Source organism: Erinaceus europaeus, chromosome 21 (assembly GCF_950295315.1).
Source record: "Erinaceus europaeus chromosome 21, mEriEur2.1, whole genome shotgun sequence".
Lineage (NCBI taxonomy): Eukaryota > Metazoa > Chordata > Mammalia > Eulipotyphla > Erinaceidae > Erinaceus > Erinaceus europaeus.
This window is the reverse complement of record NC_080182.1, coordinates 35,711,524-35,731,776: the sequence shown is the minus strand read 5'-3', so window position 1 is coordinate 35,731,776 and position 20,253 is coordinate 35,711,524. Positions and strand designations below refer to the sequence as shown.

The following is a 20,253-nucleotide window of genomic DNA, read 5'->3' as shown; positions in this document are numbered from 1 at the left end:
GATGTCAGCTACTTCTATGCAGGTTAATTTGGTGATTCTCCAAGAACAAATAGAACAGCTTGTTCTGAACTTCACAGAACACAAGAGGAAACAGACGGTCAGGAATAGGAGAATGTAGCAATTGAAGCCCAGGCTTATGGAAATATGAATAAAACGTAGTTTGGCCATTAAAATAGTTCACTTCAAAAGGCAAGTGGTCTAGCAGAGAAATTAGAGAAGCCAGAACTCCCAACTTCAGCATCCCCAAAAGAATTCTGGTCCATACCCCAGGGAAGTAATGGGAGAAATGTTAGGGGAAGATGACCAGAGGGCTCTGAACTCTAATTCCATCAAGATCCAGAGAGAAAAGGAAAAAAGGAAAGACATTTGGAAGTAGCAATAGGTATAGGTGTGACTTAGAAAGGAAGAGAAGGCAGGACCATAGGAAAAAAAAAAAGCAAATATATGAAAATGTAGATAGTTATATAAATAATAGTCAACCCATCTTGGAAGAGCTACTGCAGTTTCCAGTGGAAGGAATGGGGACACAGACCTTTGGTGGTGGGAATAGTGTGGAATTATTCCCCTGTTATCTCATAATTTTATAAGTCAATATTAAATCACTAATAAAAAGAAAAAAGGGTAGGTGATCTGTTAGGCATGTAAACCAGGTTCAAGTTCAGCTGTCACTGCACTGGAGGCAACTTTGATGCTACGATATCTTTCCTTCACTCCTTCTGACTCTGTCTTTGTTTCTGTCTTTCTATCTGAAAAAGTCTTCTTGAAGTAGTGAGCTTTCTCCCTCCCCCTCTCCCTCCCCCCCCCACACACAGGGGGAGGGGGGGAGATGTAACTAATTGCTACTGAGATTTACCTTAAATTTACCTTAAATTTACCTGAGATTTACCTGAGATTTACCTAGGGTTTTATTGCCAATTGCTATCAATCAAGGATGAGAACCGGGACTGGGGAGACAGCATAATGGTCATGCAGAAAGACTTCTTAAAACTTTCCTGTGGTAGCTTTTAATTCATTCATGGGTAATTTGAATTTTGGAGATAGTAAAAAGCACCATTTAAGGTTGCTTTTGCCGCATGAGGAATGAGAGAGGACGCACTTTTGATTTTTTTTTTTTCTCAAGAGACTTTGGAGTGTCTCCATGTGTCCTGTAGTCCACCAACACGAAGGGAAGCTTCAGTCTTTCTATGCTTCCCCCAAAAGGGCTTTTCCTTTTGGGAAAGCTCATTCTGAGAGACAGTGTTTGGGCTATGGTGCAAACAGCAATAATGAAACACTCTATAATGAGTATATACATTACATAAAATTGTTTTTCCAAAGTAACCTTTTGAAACTTACCTACCTGTCTCCCTGAGGACCAGCATGACATCTTCTGTCCCAGCACCTCACTACTTGAAGAGAGCCCAGAGCTTGTTTTTTTTTTTTTATTTATAAAAAGGAAATATTAACAAAACCATAGGATAAGAGGGGTACAACTTCGCACAATTCCCACCACCAGACCTCCATATCCCATCCCCTCCCCTGATAGCTTTCTTAGTCTTTAACCCTCTGGGAGTATGGACCCAGGGTCATGTGGGATGCAGAAGGTGGAAGGTCTGGCTTCTGTAATTGCTTCCCCGCTGAACATGGATGTTGGCAGGTGGATCCACACTCCCATCCTGTCTCTCTCTTTCCCTAATGGGGTGGGGAGAGCCCAGAGCTTGTTTGACCTTGGCAACAGAGATGAAGAGGAGGGGTGAGTCTAAGTGGAGTCCTATCCCACCTTCTTTCATAGACATGGTCAATGGCATGGGCATGGCTCAATTTAGACATCTACCTCTACAAACCATACCTCAGTCCCCAAGGAACACAGCCTGAAAGCCTTTACAATTTCATCCTGAGTTGGAAATCTTGAAAATAGTCAGGGCAGGCTAACTGTGCAGTGATTTGGGCCCCGGTCTCAGTGGCTTAATACTGTGAGTTAGTTTGGCCATGGGTGAGTGTGGGTACTTTGGTTTTGTGTGCTAAAGGAGGCGATGTCTTGTTAAATGCAGTGATTTCAGGATCAGGGTTCCCTCTCTTAGTGGCCCTGCTATACTCTACAAACTCAAGATATATTTCTGGATCCTCTGTTATCTGGTTGTCAGCATGCACTGGGAATGACATATATCACTTCTACATAAAGACCTCTGGTTGGACCTCATATATGCTCCCATTTGACTGCAAGGAAGACTGGGAAATGCAGTGCAGCTGGGACCCTAGGAAGGGGAAAGAGTGGGGCTGCTGATCTCTAATCAGTTATCATATGGACTTTGTTGGATTTATTCTGCTTAGTATTTTTGTCTTTAGACCTTGATACCAATTATTTAATTAGCACTGGGAAGTTTAAGGAGGAGAGAAACACATTTTCCATGCCTACAAAACCTCCCTATTTCCTCCTCATGCTCGCCTTCTGGTTTTGTGTTCAGTTGACCACTGAACCTACCTGCCATCTCCTCTCCCCCTTTGCATTTGAATCGTATCTGACCTAAATGGTTGCCTCCTTGATGGGTCTGCTTTTCATGCGCGTCTTTCTCACTGTTTATACTGCGTGTTGTGTACTGAGGATGACCAGTAAGGATGAGATTCATACATGCCTCTACTATCACCACTCTCCTTCACCCCGGCACAGCCCAACGTTGAGTTTTACACACAGAAAGTCTAAAGACTCACAGCTTGTGTGCCCAGACCAGTGAATCCAATCCCCAGCTCCGAGTGAGAGAACCAAATGACTATTTTTCATTTTCATCTGCATTAAAAAAAAAAAATAACAGTGTGAAACACATGGTCTGAAATTTCATACTGCTGATAAAGTTGTCTGTGTGTTTGGATTAGATGGATGGAACCAACAGATTTAACCTCTTTGTCTGGGAGACAAAGCGCCAACAGGACTTGGAGCACATGGCACGCTGCACTCTCTGCTTTGGTAAGCCTGGACGGCATTTCTCGTCAGTATGATGTTGATGTCTTCAGAGTGGGAAGAATTAACTGGTGGCCAAAGGTCAGGCCTGCTCTGCAGATGTTTGTTTGGTATTTACAGGGTTTAAAACCTAAGGCCTTTCCATTTAGATAGGATTTCATTTTTCTTGGGAAGTTGGACTAGTCTTGAGAATCACAAACACTACGTTCCCATGGGACCACACTCAGCTAGAGCTGAGCTGCGCCTACACCCTTCCGTGGCCGTCAGATGTCTCCTCGTGCCGAGTAGCCCCTATCCCCTTCTTGTTATCTCACTGCCAGTCTGCTCTTCTCATTTTTCCTGGCTGGGCATGTTTTCTTCTTCATTGACACTTGACTGTGCTGGATTGATCATTGAACTAAGGGACAAGTGTCCTGGGTTCAACACTTAGAACTGCCATTGAACACCGGTGCTCACCGGTGAGTCATTCAGTGTCTCTGTGTTTCTAGCCTTTGGCATTGTATCCCACTCCCTACACTAGTCTGCGTCAGAGAAAACTTTGTGTGAAACCCATGCTCAAGGGTGAACTCATTCCCTTGTTACCCAGCACCAGAGCAAGTCTTGTAAGTGAAATCACAAGTAGCTTTAATCTTCCTTTCTACACTACAATATTAGACCTACTAAAGACAGATTTGATTCTGAGTTTGATAGTCAAATGTGGTCATCACCATCTATAGAGTTTCAGTTGCTGAACTGCTTTCACACCCATCATCTCATCTGACTCATGAGTGGTGAAGCAATACTGTAAGTGTCTCTCTGTTTATCTCTGTGTCCCCCTTTTTCTTGATTTCTGGCTGTCTCTATCATAAATAAAGATAAAGAAATAATTAAAAGAAAAAAGAAGTTAACCATAGATAGTTTGATCCCAATGTCCCTGGAAGTATTTGTCCTGAGTACTTTGGTATATTAATTCATTTTTTTTTTTCCTCCTCCAGGGTTATTGCTGGGCTTGGTGCCTGCACCATGAATCCACCGCTCCTGGAGGCCATTTTTCCCCCCTTTTTGTTGCCCTTGTTGTAGCTTCGTTGTGGTTATTATCATTGCCCTTGTTGACGCAATTCGTTGTTGGATAGGACAGAGAGAAATGGAGAGAGGAGGGGAAGACAGAGAGGGGGAGAGAAAGATAGACACCTGCAGACCTGCTTCACCGCCTGTGAAGCGACTACCCTGCAGGTAGGGAGCCGGGGGCTCGAACTGGGATCCTTACGCCGGTCCCTGCGCTTTGCGCCACATGCGCTTAACCCACTGCGCCACCGCCCGACCCCCTATTAATTCATTTTTAAAAATGTTAACCTCACAGATGGCCATTATTATCATCATCTTCATCTGAAAGATGAAGAAACTGAAGTACAAGGAAGAATGAGTAACTGGCCCGAGTTCACACATTTAGGAAAGTAGAGCTGGGACTGACCCAGGCAGGTGGCTGGGAACTTAGAGTGGGAAGTCACATAGCCAGTCTGCTGGCAAAGACACATGAAATAACTTAATGTGGTATCCAAGCCGTTCAATTCTTCCTTCTAGAAAATGGGCACACTGACCTGCAGTGTGCAAGGGCTTGTGTGAACACAGTGCAGGCCGCATTCAGCAGCAGCAACCTTGTTGAGGCTCTGGCCATTTGCATGGGAAGGAGAGGGTTCATGGTTAAACCCAGGCCTACCCTTGTGCTTCTTCCCCAGACAAATGCCAGCCAGCCCCTGAGTGTGGGCCAGTGGCTCCCGGGCCCCTGGCAGCGGACGTGGACTTGGCGTTTGTGGTGGACAGCTCCCATGGCATCAGCGCTGACGTGTACCATGCCGCCTTGAATCTAGTGGCGGCTGTGCTTGATGACCTGGAGGTGGCTACACAGCCCAGCACATCTTACCTCGGGGCACGTGCAGCCCTGGTGACATACACAACTCCTGGTTTCTGGCCAGGTTCAGGTCACTCCCCTGTGCTGGAACGCTTTCACCTGACCTCCTACAGCCACCGGGCACAGATGCAGAGGCAGGTCCTGGAGGCTGCAGAGAATCTTCTACAGGGAGCTCCAGCCTTGGGACATGCCCTAGAGTGGACTCTTGAGAAAGTGCTCCTGGAAGCCCCACTACCCAGAAGGGCACAAGTCCTTTATGCCATCGTGGCCAGCGAGACTAGCAGCTGGGACCGGGAGAAGCTAAAGACTCTGTCCATGGAGGCCAAGTGCAAGGGCATCACTCTGTTTGTGCTGGTCTTGGGCCCAGGCGTGAGGATGCACCAGCTGGCTGAACTGGCTCTTGTGGCCAGTACCCCCTCAGAGCAGCACCTGCTTTATTTACAGAGCGTCTCACACCTGGACATGGCCTATGCCCGGGGATTCACACGCGCCTTCCTGAACCTCTTGAAAAGTGAGTGGTCCTGAGTACTGGGGACACTGTGGGGGATGTGGGGCGCTTACAGAGCCTGGCATTTGGGTGAGTAGGTATCCAATGCACTTCCACTTTTCCTGTGGTATGCTGCAGAGGCTCTGCCCTGGGGATTCCCCAGGGAGTACCCTGGTGTTTTTTGTTTGTATTAAAGCACTGAGTTCACATTACTCTGACACTGTTAAGCCTAGTGCTGTTTTCTTGAACTCTCATCAGGTGACTATGAGGTCTCAAGTTTCTATCTAACATCTTAATTTTGAGAATCACATTCTCTTTCCTTCCTGTGAAACTTGCATTCAAATAAGTACATATAGAAGCTTTGAAAAACACCAGTGCTACAAAGATAAGGCATAGTTATTGTCCCTGTATCCAGAGTCCAGTGCTTTTTTAAGTTACCTTGAAATAGTGTTTTCTTTCAGAGTCTCATTGGTTGTTTCCCCATTTCTGATGACTTTACTTTTGAATTCTTTGCTCACTCCTGGGACTAATTCCTCAATTAGCATTTGGATGTTGACCTCATTCTTATGTGCTTCTACCTTTGGGGGACTTTTACAGGGCTTTTGTCCTGGTTCATTTCTTCAATGTTTCTTCTTGACTTAGCCATTGTATACAGTGTATTATGAGGTACCTCTCTTTGTATTTTTCAATCTTCTGATCACTCTTGCCTGGATTGACTTTAAGTAAGTTACTTCAAGAGCTCACAGTTGTGGAAATTAACAGTTGTTTCAATGTTATCTCAATCCCTGAGTTGAAGCACAGTAGCTGTTGAAGTTTGTTCTTTTTCTTCCCTGTAGGCTTTGGGAGCCTGAGGGCTTTCTGCTTATAAGCAGGCTTTTTAGATTAATCACTCACTTCTGACCAAGAGAAAAAGCAGGGTGGGGGAGAGATAATACAGTGGTTATGCAAAGTGACTCCCATGTCCCAAGGATCCAAAGCCTCAAGCTCAATTTAGCTGCTCTGCCAGCAGCCAGAACCAAGTTGGGCATCACCCTTGGCCCTGTGAGTTTCCAAACAAATTCTGTTTATACACTGTGGATTCTGTGGCAGTTATTCACCGTGTCTCCCAATCATTAGGAGAACAATGTGGAAAGGCTCCCACTGTACAGCCCCACCTCTAGTCCATTGTGGTATAGATCTTCTCCTGAGTTTCCCAGCCAGTTCTTGGCCTCCCAGTGTCAGCATGTGGCCTCCCAGCTGCTGTGCCAGCCTCTGAGGGGCAGTAGCCATGGAGACTCACAGCTGCATTTGGTGAGCCTTAGGGGAGTCCTCTCTTCCCTTCAGCAGTCTTTTTGTTGGTAAAACAGACTGGAGGTGGAGCCTCAACCACCAAACTGCCTGACTGTTACCAACTGCCCAGGAGTAGATACGGGCTTTATCTCCAGAAATCTCTTAGGCTCCTCTCTGTCCACAAAACACATGTGTTTGCACTCACCAGTGACTTGGTGGGTTCCCAAAGTCGTTCCAGTCCTGGCTTGCTGCAGTCCCCGGTGATGGTGATCTCCTTTGATATACCTAGCTGGCTGGGGAGCAGAGCAGAGTGGAAAGAAAGGCCTCAGCAGCTACTCTGTAGCCCTCTCCCCGTGCTTTTCAAATCTTAAAGCAAATACATGTCTCTTGAGGAGTCTGTAATATGTGAATTCTGGAGTGCATCTATTTTAGTGATCATGCTATCATGTTTGAAGTCCTGAGTTCAAGCTCACAGTTTCCACCTGCATGGGGAGAAGCTTCACAAATAGTGAAGGAGTACTGCAGATCTCTCTCTCTCCCTCTCAATTTTTCTCTGTCCCTATCAAATGAATAATTAAATAAAAAACAAATAAAGTATAAAAAGGGAAACAAAATACATGTGGATTCTGACTCAGTACATTTGAGTTTGGGCCAAGTTACTGCATTTTTAAAAATAAACTTATTATTTTAATTTTTTCACATTTTTATTGGGGGAATTAATGGTTTATATAGTAAGTACAATTGTTGGTACAAATGTAAAATTTCTCAGTTTTCTGCAAGCCACTCTAACCCCTGCCCAGTTCCTATCCCACCATCAGGCACCAGAAAATGATCGCACCGCCCCATCCCAGAGTCCTTTACTTTCCTCTTTTGTTCTTATTTCTCAACTTTGTCCATGAATGAGATCATCCCATATTCAACCCTCTCTTTCGGCCTTATCTCACCTAACATGATTCCTTGAAGCTCCATCCAAAATTATGGGAAGAAGGTGAAGTCATCATTTGTAATAGCAGAGTGGTATTCCACTGTGTATATAGACCACAATTTTCACAGCCGCTCACCTGTTTTGGACATCTGGGTTGCTTTCAGGTGTGCTGCTATAGGAATATATAAATATTTCTGAATGGTTCCTTGGGATATATTCCTAGGAGAGAAATTGCAGAGTCACAGGGAAGCCCCATTTCTACCCTTCTGAGAATTCTCCAGACTTCTCTCCACAGGGACTGGACCAGTTTACATTCCCACCAGCAGTGCAGGAATGTTCCTTTGCCCTCACAACCTCTCCAGCATTTGTTACTATCATTTCTGATGTGTGACATTCTCATAGGAGTGAAGAATCTCATTGTCTTTATTTGCATTTCTCTATCAGTGACTTGGGGCATTTTTTCATATGTCTGTTGACATTTTGAATCTCATCTTTGGTGAGTATTCTGTTCATATCCTCTCCCTAATTTTGGATGGGCCATTTGTTTTATTGTTGTTGTTAAGTTTGGTGAGCTCCTTATTTTGGTTATTAGCCTTTTGTCTGATAGATGACATGTAAAGATCTCTTATTCTGTAAGGAGTCTCTTTGTGTGATAGTTTCTTTTATTGTGCAAAAGCTTTCAATTTGATGTAGTCCCACTGGTTTATTTTTGTTTCAGTCTTCCTTGCAATTGGATTTGTATCATTGAAGATGCCTATAAAATTCAGATGGAAAAAGAGTTCTGCCAATATTTCTCTCCAAGTATTTGATAGTTTCTGGTCTAACATCCAAGTCCTTGATCCCACTTGGAGTTTACTTTTGTGTATGTGGTGAAATACGGTTCAGTTCAGTTCATTTCTTCTGCAGATCTTGACTCACACCATTTGTTGAAGAGTCTCTCCTCCATTTATGTCTGGGCACCTTTGTCAAGAATTAGATGACTGGGAGTCTGGCGGTGGTGTAGTGGGTTAAGCACATGTGGCGCAAAGCGCAAGGACCGGTGTAAGGATCCCGGTTCGAGCCCCTGGCTCCTCACCTGCAGGGGAGTCGCTTCACAAGCGGTGAAGCAGGTCTGCAGGTGTCTGTCTTTCTCTCCCCTTCTCTGTCTTCCCTTCTCCTCTCTATTTCTCTCTATCCTATCCAACAACAATGACATCAATAACCACAACAGTGTTAATCAACAAGGGCAACAAAAAGGGAAAATAAATAAATAAATATTTTTTAAAAAATCTTAAAAAAAAAAGAATTAGATGGCCATAGGTGTGTGGGCTTAATTCTGGGTTCATTGGTAGGTGTGTCTGTTTTTGTTCCAGTGCCAAGCAGTTTTTATTCCAATTACCCTATAATACAGTTTGAAATCTGAGAGCACAATTCCTCCAGTCCTGTTTTTTTTTCCTTAAGTTTGTTCTGGTGATTCTGTGTATTTTCTGCTTCCAGAGGAACATTTGTAACTTTTTTTACTATTCTCTTAAAAATTTCGGTAGGGCCTTGATGGGGATTACATTAAATTTTATATGGCTCTGGGTAGAATATTCACTTTTTTGGTGTTAATTCTTCCAATCCATGTACATTGATTATCGTTCCACTTCTTTGTATCCTCTTCTATTTCCCTGAGTAGTAACTCATGGTTTTCAGTATACAAGTCCAAGATATATGTTTTTTAAATTTATTTATTGGGGGATTAATGTTTTACATTCGACAGTAAATAAAATATTTTGTACATGCATAATATTTCTCAGTTTTCCACATAACAATACAACCCCCACTAGGTCCTCTGTCCATCCTTCTTGGACCTGTATCCTCCCCCACCCCAGAGTCTTTTTTTAAATTTCTTTATTGGGGAATTAATGTTTTACATTAGACAGTAAATACAGTAGTTTGCACATGCATAACATTTCCCAGTTTTCCACATAACAATACAACCCCCACTAGGTCCTCTGTCATCTTTCTTGGACCTGTATTCTCCCCTACCCCCCACCCCAGCGTCTTTTACTTTGGTGCAATACACCAACTCCAGTCCAAGTTCTACTTGTATTTTCTCTTCTGATCTTGTTTTTCAACTTCTGCCTGAGAGTGAGATCATCCCATATTCATCCTTCTGTTTCTGACTTATTTCACTTAATGTGAATTTTTCAAGGTCCATCCAAGATCGGCAGAAATTGGTGATGTCACCATTTTTTATAGCTGAGTAGTATTCCATTGTATATGTGTGTGTGTGTGTGTGTGTGTGTGTGTGTGTGTGTGTGTGTGTGTATGTATATCACAACTTGCTCAGCCACTCATCTGTTGTTGAACACCTGGGCTGCTTCCAGGTTTTGGCTGTTACAAATTGTGCTGCTAAGAACATATGTGTACACAGATCTTTTTGAATGGGTGTGTTGGGTTCCTTAGGATATATCCCCAGGAGAGGAACTGCAGGGTCACAGGGTAGGTCCATTTCTAGCCTTCTGAGAGTTCTCCAGACTGTTCTCCACAGAGGTTGGACCAATTCACATTCCCACCAGCAGTGCAGGAGGGTTCCTTTGACCCCACACCCTCTCTAGCATTTGCTGCTGTTACCTTTTCTGATGTATGACATTCTCATAAGAGGGAAGTGGTACAAGAGATATGTTTTTATGAGAAAGAAAAGATGAAAAAGCAAGAAGCCAGAAAATTGCTCAGTATAGTCATTAAAATTAAAGAACTTCCATGTGACTTTGGTCTGGGGCTGTCACCAAACAGGGAGTTTATTGCTTTGTGGCTGTTTGGGTGCAGCAAAATGGGCAATGGGCTGTGATTGGCTAGTCATTATGGTGGATCCATCGGTCTGTGAGCTACGAGAGCTAGGCTACATGTGTTCAGGTCCCCAGGGAAGGTGGCATGGTGATTCCAGTCTGGGAAGAAGGAAAGCCCACAGAAACAGCTAGCTGGAACGGAGTTTGCAGGAACAGAGAGCATTTCGAGAATACACGTGCAAAATTAACTTCAGTGCACTCATAATCCCTTGTGGGTTTGCATAAGTCCGTAGTAAGCTTGTGCTTAGTGTGTACTTACTAGTATGCTCATATTGGCCATATGCTGATTACATTCCTGTCCCAACAGCTCATCTCTGGCAGATGGCGGTGCTGGGGATTAAACCTGGGTTCTCTGGGTGTCTCGAGCTTGCAGAACGTGTGTTATCGCCAGAACTGTCTCCTTGGCCTTAAGTTTCTGCATTTTTAATAAGCTCCCAAGTGATGCTGATGTTGCCAGTCAATAGTAAATACCTGGAATACCTAGAGAATATGACATTTTATTTTCAGAGGTCTCAAGGATTTGCCAGGAAGTGAGAACAGGATAGGTAAACTGTAGAGGGACACTGAGACCATGAATCCTGGTCAGAATTCTTTCCTACTTGTTGCCCTCATATCCTGACCTTCAATAAGAACTACCTGGACCAAGTTCATGGGTGGCCAGCATCAAATCTATGTCCCTAGTGTGACAAAGGAGACTTCTAGGAAGGGGGGAGGTGGGTATTATCCTGGTCACAGTTTCTGGAGCTTACCCTTGGTTTCACCCACCAGTACAGCTCACACATGCAGTGCATCTTATGACAGAACACATGAGGCCTCCTTGCTGGGATACTATGCTGTGCTGTTGGGAGCCTTAAAGGACTCCTTCCCTTTCATCACTGAAAGAGTGAAGGAATCGGATGGGCATCTGGAAGTGCTGACATAGCATTTGGTGTCTCTCCATTTAGAGCGAGACAAAGATGAGAGAAGTGATTCTAGTCCCACCTTTGCCTTTAGTGAGCTGGATGAGCCTGGGGAGGTCTCTGAGCCTCGGGGTGTCAGATTCCTTGCCTTTTGTTAAATTTTAATTGTCTTTATTTATTGGATAGAGAGAGCCAGAAATCGAGAGGGTATGAGGATATACAGAGAGAGCGAGACAGAGATACACCTGCAGCCCTGCTTCACCACTTGCAAAGCTTTTCCCCTGCAGGTGAGGACCGGGGGCTAGAATCCTGGTTCTTGGGCTTTGTAACATGTGCACTCGACCAGGCACTCCACCACCCGGCCCCAGATGACTTGCCTTTGCGAGAGATGGAGGAGCAGGTTGTAGCTGGGAGAAATAGACTGAATGAGTCACTTTTCTAGTCAGTTTAAACTTCAGTTTACTCTAGTTTTTTTTTTATTATTATTATGTTCTCCTGCATTTTATGTTTAGCTATATTTTATGTTGTGATTTTAAATTATTTGTTTTGATTCAGTTTTTTGTGTTTTTATTTTGTTTCGTTTGCTTCTACATTTATTTCATCTCATTTGCATTTATTTTACATCTGTGTGTATCTTTATCTTCCTTTGATCTTATTTTACTGTCGCGCTCTTAATTTTATTTTGCTTTATTACATTTTTATTTTGTCTGATAGGTTTTAATGAATAATCTATTTTGTTTTCATACTTTATTTTATGTTTATTTAAAAAGGTGTATGATTTTATTTGACTTTGAGTTTCTATTTTATTTCTAGGTGGGACAAACCAGTATCCACCCCCGGAACTCAGTGAAGAATGTGGGGGCCCGAACCGGGGAGACACTCAGCTGAGATCCACTAGGCCTCTCAAGAGGTAGCTTGAGTGGGCCAGGCACTGTGTTTGTGTGTGTGTGTGTGTGTGTAACTAAAGTAACAGAGGCTGGTAAGATTCAGTTCTGAAGTATCCTATCACCCATGACCAAAAGTTTATACCGTACATTTGATCGCTTAGACCTGCTTTTCCCCACTGCCGCCTCCACCCCTCCCCTCCCTATCATCACAGATAGGCATCTGTTTTATCTTTGCTTAGTTTATTCATTTGTTCAGCATATTATTCTGATGTTAGTCCAGGCACCTGTACAGGGCTAAGATAATAGGGAAGGTAATAACAAAGCCACGAGCACATGCCCAGAGCTTTCTGCCTAAGGCTGTGGAGTCCAGCACTGCCAGTTGAATTGGCCCACTCAGTTGTTGGGTTTGGTTCTCTCATTTGACATGATTGTTTCTGTGCAGGTTGTCCCCAAGCCAGTTAGACATAGCAGGTTTTGCTGACGATTGGAAAACACTGAATGGAACAGGCTTTTTTCAAGAGGAGGAGAGGAGAGCTGTATCACCATCACTAACTTGGCAAGAAGCACTTGGCATTTTTGGAAAGAATGAATATAATGCTAAAAACAGTGAACAAGAAATGCCCACAAGACAAAAAGGAGCTGGAAAAGAAACTGATTCAGGTACTGCTGATGGTAAGAACCAAACGCTCCTTGCTTTTTAAATGGAATCATCTTTTCCTATAGATTTTTTAAATAAAATCCCCAGGGACTGGGGAGGTAGTATAAAGGTATGGAAAAATACTTTAATGCTTGAGGTTGCAAGGTCCCTGGTTCAGTCCCCAGCACTACCGTAAGCCAGAGCTAATCAGGGCTCTGAAAAAAAAAATCCCTGTATTTAAAAATAGCTTTCTCAGTGCACTGCTTTGCCATGTGTACAGCCTGGGTTTGAACCCAGTCCCCACCTCAATGAAGACCTTTGACGCACTGTTTCTTTCCCTTTCTGTCCAAAATATTCAGCCTGATGCAGGGAAGTCCTGGGGGATAAGAAAAACAAGCAAGAATAATGTTGGGCCAACAAAATAGCTCATTTGGATAGTGTGCTGCTTTGCCATGTGTATGACCCAAGTTTAAGCCCAGCCCCCACCGCACTGAAGGAAGCTGCAGTACTGAAGACTCTTTCACTCGCTATCTCTGCCCCTCTAAAAAAAGTTTCTGCACACCTCATTAACACGAACGTTGACTCTTTACACATCACCCTTCTGAATGTACAAATTTTGTGTGCAGCTCAGAGTTATCTAAGAGCCTGTGAGGATCCCTGCAAGTCTAGAGATGGATGAAGCTATTTCAGGGGTATCATGGAGACACACCCTCCTAGTTGATGAGGAGGAAAATATGGCCTGTTGGCAGAGGTGTTGGACACAGGCCTGATCTTGAAGGAAAGTACACAGGCTCCTTCGCCACTGTGTGATCAAATGTGTTCTGAATGAGTTTTAGGAACATGTTGAAAGCATCTAAAAGCCAACTGTAGCTGATTTTGACTTGCTAGATGTGTTTTGCAAACCCTTATCTCTTATATGGGGTCAACAGCAGATGAATATACTAGAAAGAGACATGGGGAACTTAGATTTGACATTTTTTTTTTTTATTTAAAATTTTTTTTTTTTTATTTAAGAAAGGATTAATTAACAAAACCATAGGGTAGGAGGGGTACAACCCCACACAATTCCCACCGCCCAATCTCCATATCCCACCCCCTCCCCCGATAGCTTTCTCATTCTCTGTCTCTCTGGGAGCACGGACCCAGGGTCATTGAGGGTTGCAGAAGGTAGAAGGTCTGGCTTCTGTAATTGCTTCCCCGCTGAACATGGGCGTTGACTGGTCGGTCCATACTCCCAGTCTGCCTCTCTCTTTCCCTAGTAGGGTGGGTCTCTGGGGAAGCTGAGCTCCAGGACACATTGGTGGGGTCTTCAATCCAGGGAAGTCTGGCCGGCATCCTGATGACACCTGGAACCTGGTGACTGAAAAGAGAGTTAACATACAAAGCCAAACAAATTGTTGAGCAATCATGGACCCAAAGCTTGGAAAAGTGGAGAGGAAGTATTAGGGAGGTACTCACTGCAAACTCTAGTGTACTTCTGCTTTCTTACTTTGGTGCCATACTCCAAACTCAGTCAATTTCTGCTTTGCGTTTCTACTTCTTTTTTTTTTTTTTTTTTTTGACATTTTTGAAAGGCAGGAAAAGATAGCTAGGCAGTTCTCATTAGTGGTATAGTCTGACCAGTTTAAGTTAAATGAAACATACTTGTCCAGAGCTTTTGAATTTGCACACATGGTTCTCTATCTGTGCCTGTTAAGAGTGAGACCACAGAGAAGTTATACGATCACTCTGTGGCTCTATAAAGTCAGGCTCTGAAGTTTTGACACTAAAACTTGATAATCCATGTATTTGCCATATGAAGAACCTTCATATCAGCTGTTAAAATGTTGATAATGTCTCTGCCTCTTAGATTCCAAAGCTGACATGTGTCCAACAGAAATAACAAAACCAGTTTGCCTTAGCAATAGCACTCCCAGTAGGAATATTCTGTCAGCAGGGAGGAACTGATTTTGTTGACTATTGCTATTATTCTTTTTGGTATAAGAACATCTTCAGTGACTTTTACTAAAGTAAAGTAGTACTTTTCAATCCTGGCTGTGAGAATCACCGGGGAGTACTTAACAATCTTGAGGCCCAGCTCTCCTCCAGCATCAGTTCAGCAGAATCTCTGGGTGTGGGTGGTCCGTGATTCCACTGATTAGCCAAGAGCCATAGCCCCTGATCCAAGGGATCTTTCCCACAAAGTCAAGGTGAAAGAGATAGAGAAGAGCTTACAGGTCATCTTACCCAACAATATTCACAGGAAAAAAAAATGATGCCAAATTTCCGAGTTGCCTTGCTACTTAGCTCTGGCCATTCCCTCTCCTGTAGTAGTCCAACGTGATCCTAAAGTTTCACCTCTTCAAGTCCCTACCCTGACTACTCCCCATATTTCTCCTTCTAGCAATTGCCTGCATTTTTTTCTTTCAAAAGAAATAGTGGTATTTAGATACAGTCTCCTACAACTTTTCATTTCTCTGCATACCCTCTCTCCCTGCCTTCTGTAGAAGACAAAGTTGGCCTTTTCTTTAAGAATGTTCTGAGATGTCAAAGACTAAAGCCTCTCTCTGATGTCTTTAGCATGAACTCCTGGGAACTGAGCTGCAGTTGACCACAAGTTTCCCCTGCAGACCCTCACCTTTCTAAGCTTCACAGACTACTGCTTCATCTGGTCGTTCTGCTTCTGACTACTCTCTCTTTTGAGCTACTTTTCCTCAGAACCATCTTTTCAGGGCAGTTCAGCTTTTATGGAACCTGCAGATCGTACCACTTAGGGGGAATTCATTAAGAAAAAGAATACAGGGAGTCAGGTGGTAGCACAGCGGGTTAAGCGCACGTGGTGCAAAGCGCAAGGACTGGTGTAAGGATCCCAGTTTGAGCCCCCGGATCCCCACCTGCAGGGGAGTCACTTCACAGGCAGTGAAGCAGGTCTGCAGGTGTCTTTCTCTCCCCCTCTCTGTCTTCCCCTCCTCTCTCCATTTCTCTCTATCCTATCCAACAACAATGACATCAATAATAACTACAACACTAAAAAACAACAAGGGCAACAAAAAAGGGAATAAATAAAATTAAATTAAAAAGATGTTTTAAAAAATAAAAAAGAAAAAGAATACAGTGGAACTAGGAGATAGATAACTCGTTCTGCAGAATACATGCCTTCCCACACAGAGTCCCTGGCTTTGAGTCTCCCAGTACTATGTCTTGGGTTGAGCTCCTTGGACGTGCATTAATGCTGGGGTGTCGATCCTTTCTCTCTCTAAAATAGAGAATGAAGCATTGACCCTAGACAGGCCACTCAGCTGTAGCATCACACGTGTGCAAGGCCCTGTGCACCATGTTAATACAAAGAAAATGAGCACAAAATTACTGAAATTAAGTCTACAGGCAGATATTTAGAGAAGCTTAGATCCAGAAAGTATCAACAGCTTAAGTTACATGAATTGTATGATATATCTGCTGTGCCTTCCCCAGGGTCTTTTCTCTTTAAAATTGAGTCATTTGTTCATTTATCTACATACCTATTGCTGGGGCATGGTGCCTGCACTAGGAATCCACAGCTCCTGGGAGCCATTTTTCTTTTTCCTTTTTTTTCTTCTCTATTTTATAATAATAATAAGACAGAGAGAGATTGAGAGTAGAAGGGAAGACATCTGCCTGCCTGCTTCAGCACTCATGAAGTGTCCCTGCAGCAAGTGGGGAGCAGGGGCTCACACCCAGGTCTTTGCACACACGACTATTTGCGCTTAGCCAGGGGGGCCACTGCCCACCCTCCTTTTTAAAATTAATTAATTAATTATTTTAAAAATATTTTTAAAAATATTTTTTCCCTTTTGTTGCCCTCTTGTCATTGTTGTTGGATAGGACAGAGAGCAATGGAGAGAGGAGGGGAAGACAGAGAGGGGGAGAGAAAGACAGACATCTGCAGACCTGCTTCACTGCCTGTGAAGCGACTTCCCTGCAGGTCGGGAGTCAGGGGCTGGAACCGGGATCCTTACGCCAGTCCATGCGCCCTGCGGCACGTGCGCTTAACCGGCTGTGCTATCGCCCGACTCCCTTTAATTTATTTTTTATTATCTTTATTTACTGGCTAGAGACAGCCAGAAATCAGGAGGGGAGGGAGGGGTAGAGAGGAGGAGAGGCAGACGCCCGCAGCCCTGCTTGGCCGCCCGTGAAGCTCCCCGTTTGTTCAGGTCTCACTTTCTCACGCGCACTGGCTCAACACCCCGCTGCTGCTGTAGGGTCAGCTCAGCTCTCTCCGGTGTACTGATGATTTCTAAATCCACATCTTCCGCTTCTCGCTCTCTCCAGAACTGCAGCCCACTACATGCAACTCCCCTTCAGCTTGAGCCATCTCACATGCCAACCCTCATCTGAAACAGACTCACGCACACGGGACTTACCTTCCCCTGCCACTTGCAGACTCTCCTTCTTAGCTGTCTGTATAAGAATGAGCCTCTACTGGCCCAAGAGGAGAAACTGAACACCCAGACACTACTCCACTTCATCTCGCTTAATCGCCCCCTCCAGCTGGTACCCAGATCCTGGTGTGGCTTCCTCCGCTGCTGCTCCCACAGCTTCACTCTCAGAGCCTTGCCTTTTGCCTGGAGCTTAGTTGCAGCGCTCTTTAACTGGACTCATTTCTTCCAAATTTTCTTTCTCCTAATTTCATTCTAAATATCAAATCAACTTCTATAAATGTGAATCTGATCTGGTCATTTCTCGTCTGTTGATTGTAAGACAGCATCCAGCTGCCTCTGCAAGGCACATCAGCCTCTTGCTTTGTTCTCTGGGACAGTCCTCTGGGACCTTACTGGCTGTCACTTCCCTGCATAAACCTTTCATGCCATTTGTGCCCTGTTATTTATTTATTTATTTATTTTCCCTTTTGTTGCCCTTGTTTTTTATTGTTAAGTTTTTATTGTTGTCGTTATTGATGTTGTTGTTGGATAGGACAGAGAGAAATGGAGAGAGGGAGGGAAGACAGAGAGGGGGAGAGAAAAAGAAGCACCTGCAGACCACCTGTGAAGTGACCCCCTTGCAGGTAGGAAGCCGGAGGCTCGAACCAGGATCCTTACGCTGGTCCTTGCGCTTTGCGCCATGTGCACTTAACCCGCTGCGTTACCTCCCGACTCCCTGTGCCCTTTTATTTACCCCAGTTTTCCATGTCACTCCCTACTCACCCTCAGATACCTGTCAACACACGCTCCACAGTGACTCTTACTGCTATTTTTCATTTTCTAGGAGCATCATGCTTTTCTTTTATTAGGCCATCTTAATTTCCTGGCCGAGTGGAAGGGTATAATAAACAGTAATCTGCATTAGGTGGGTTCATTGGGAGACTGGACAGGATGGGACTGTCAAGCAATGAACTGAGGTGTTTCATGGGGAAAAAGATGGAAATAAGCTTAATGAACCAGTGAGGACAGTTTAGTACTAGAAAGACTTTTTTTCATTAATTCATCCACTCAATTGTACATTGCCTGGTGTATCTGCCATAAGCTAGAGACTGTGGGAAATAGTAGCTATTATTGTATTGGACCTTTCACATAATGTAACACTTTTCAACAAATTTCTGATGTTGGATTTTTAAAACAATTTTTATTATTAGATACTTTCTTTTTTCATTTTTTTAAAAAATTCTTTATTGGGGAATTAATGTTTTACATTCGACAGTAAATGCAATAGTGGTACATATGTTCTCTCTCTCTTTTTTTAAAGAATTAACTTATAATAAGAAAGGAGAGGAAAAAGAGACAAGAACATTCTCAACTCTGCTGTAAGCTGATGCTGGGGATTGAATTGAGAGCCTCAGGCATTCAAGTTGGTGCTTAGTAGGCTGAACTATCTCCCTGGCCCCTAAACAGTGTTTTAAAAGCCGAGTTGTGGTAGGAAAGCTTGCCAGCCAGTGTATTTACATATTTAGAGGGAATGGAAGTGCTTGGGGGGAAGTATTGCAAATGTACCATTTTATGGATGAGGGCACCGAGGCTCATTGAGCTTGTTGCTTGCTCAAAGTCCTACAGCCAGTTGGGTGGTAAGGTTAAGATTCACTCCGTGTGTGTCTGTGATTGCAAACTATTGTTCTTGTTGTGCTCATGCAGAGAAGTCAGCTCTTTCTATATTTGTTTGGCTGCAGGTCCTTGTTCTATGGAGCCAGTGGGAGGAGAGTGCCAGGATTACATCCTCAAGTGGTACTATAACAGGAAGAAACATGCCTGCCTTCAGTTTTGGTATGGCAGCTGTGGGGGCAATGCCAACCGGTTTGACACCAAGGAAGAATGCCAAGTTCGTTGTGTCCCAAAACCCGTGTAGCCTTAGACAGAGACACAGTGCTTCCGCATCTTTTAATATCCAACAAAACTAAGGCTGGCCTTGGGGAGAAGTGCCGCACAGCTCGGAAGTGACAGAGACCTCTCTGTATTCTGAAAGGTCAGAGTCCTAACAGTCCTGAATTTTTTCTCCCACCTACAAGGACTTAGACTAGATGCAGTGTGACTTAAGAAGGACCGTATCCTAGTAGTGAAAAGAACAAGTAACCAAACATTTCCCAATAGTTATTTCAGTGTTTTAGAGCTTAATTAAAAAAAGAAACTTGGACTATACAGTTACTTTAAATTTAGAAGAAGGGACTGTGTAACCAAAAGGAAAGACAGAAACAGTGTGATACCAGAGAGATAGCCCACCAGATGGGGGTGCCTGCATCACCATGGGCACAACCCAGCTCCTCGTGGGAGCTGCTAATGCTGTGGTGTCTCTCCCTATATGTAAATGAAAAGGGAGACCCAGAGCTGGGAATCATGCATGCGCAAGGCCCTAGCTCCAGTGGATATATAAATAAGTAAGTAAAATAAGATCGATGTGAGCAGCGACTGAAATCTAAATTGGAAATGAATTAAAATGTGAATTTTGAGCTGGGGTGACAGCATAATGGTTATGCAAAATGATTTCATGCCCCCAGATTCAGTCCCCAGCACCACCATAAGCCAGAGCTGAGCAATGCTCTAGTCTTTCTCTGTGTGTCTATCTCCCTGTGTCTCTCTCATTAAATAAAGAAAGAAAATATTTTTAAAAAGAGAAATTCAAATTTTATCTATGTCACTGGAATACATGGATCAAAATGGGTCTGGAAAAAGGGGTATGTGAAATTTTATCTGTACTACCGAGCGTAAAAATAAAGGCTGCCTTCATTAAGTCATTTGATGTGCAGTCACAGGTATTACCTGCTCTCTGCCACCTGAGCTGTGCTCTAACACAGTCAGTGGAGAGGAGACAGCAAGGACTTGGCTGTGGTCTTAGCCCTTTGTCATCAGTCTCTGAGGTTCCTGTCCTTCTTAAACCTGGTAACTCCATAATTGTGACTAAAGATATCAATGCAAATAGGACACGAGGGATCGGAAACTTTTGCAGTCTAGGTAGACCAATTGTGATTTTATAAGATCTCATCCTTCAGCACAGCTTGATTTTCTGGCCTGTGAGTTTGGACTCAGCATGAGGGAAGAACTAGGCATTGCGTGAATGCTAGAGCTGCTTGGTT

General features: G+C 43.8%; 1 protein-coding gene across 1 annotated transcript in view; it reads left to right on the top strand.

Annotated features, from left to right (window-relative positions):
* The window catches only part of LOC103119793 (collagen alpha-4(VI) chain-like), a 130,939-nt gene extending 111,025 nt beyond the window's left edge, over window positions 1-19,914 (top strand). Inside the window, exons 35-39 of the mRNA XM_016191144.2 lie at window positions 2,851-2,941; window positions 4,651-5,334; window positions 12,030-12,126; window positions 12,546-12,775; window positions 18,856-19,914. Of these exons, the coding sequence (XP_016046630.2) occupies window positions 2,851-2,941; window positions 4,651-5,334; window positions 12,030-12,126; window positions 12,546-12,775; window positions 18,856-19,031 (1,278 nt within the window). The 3' untranslated portion in view covers window positions 19,032-19,914. The remainder of the gene's footprint in view (window positions 1-2,850; window positions 2,942-4,650; window positions 5,335-12,029; window positions 12,127-12,545; window positions 12,776-18,855) is intronic.
* The last annotated feature ends 339 nt before the right edge of the window (window positions 19,915-20,253 follow it).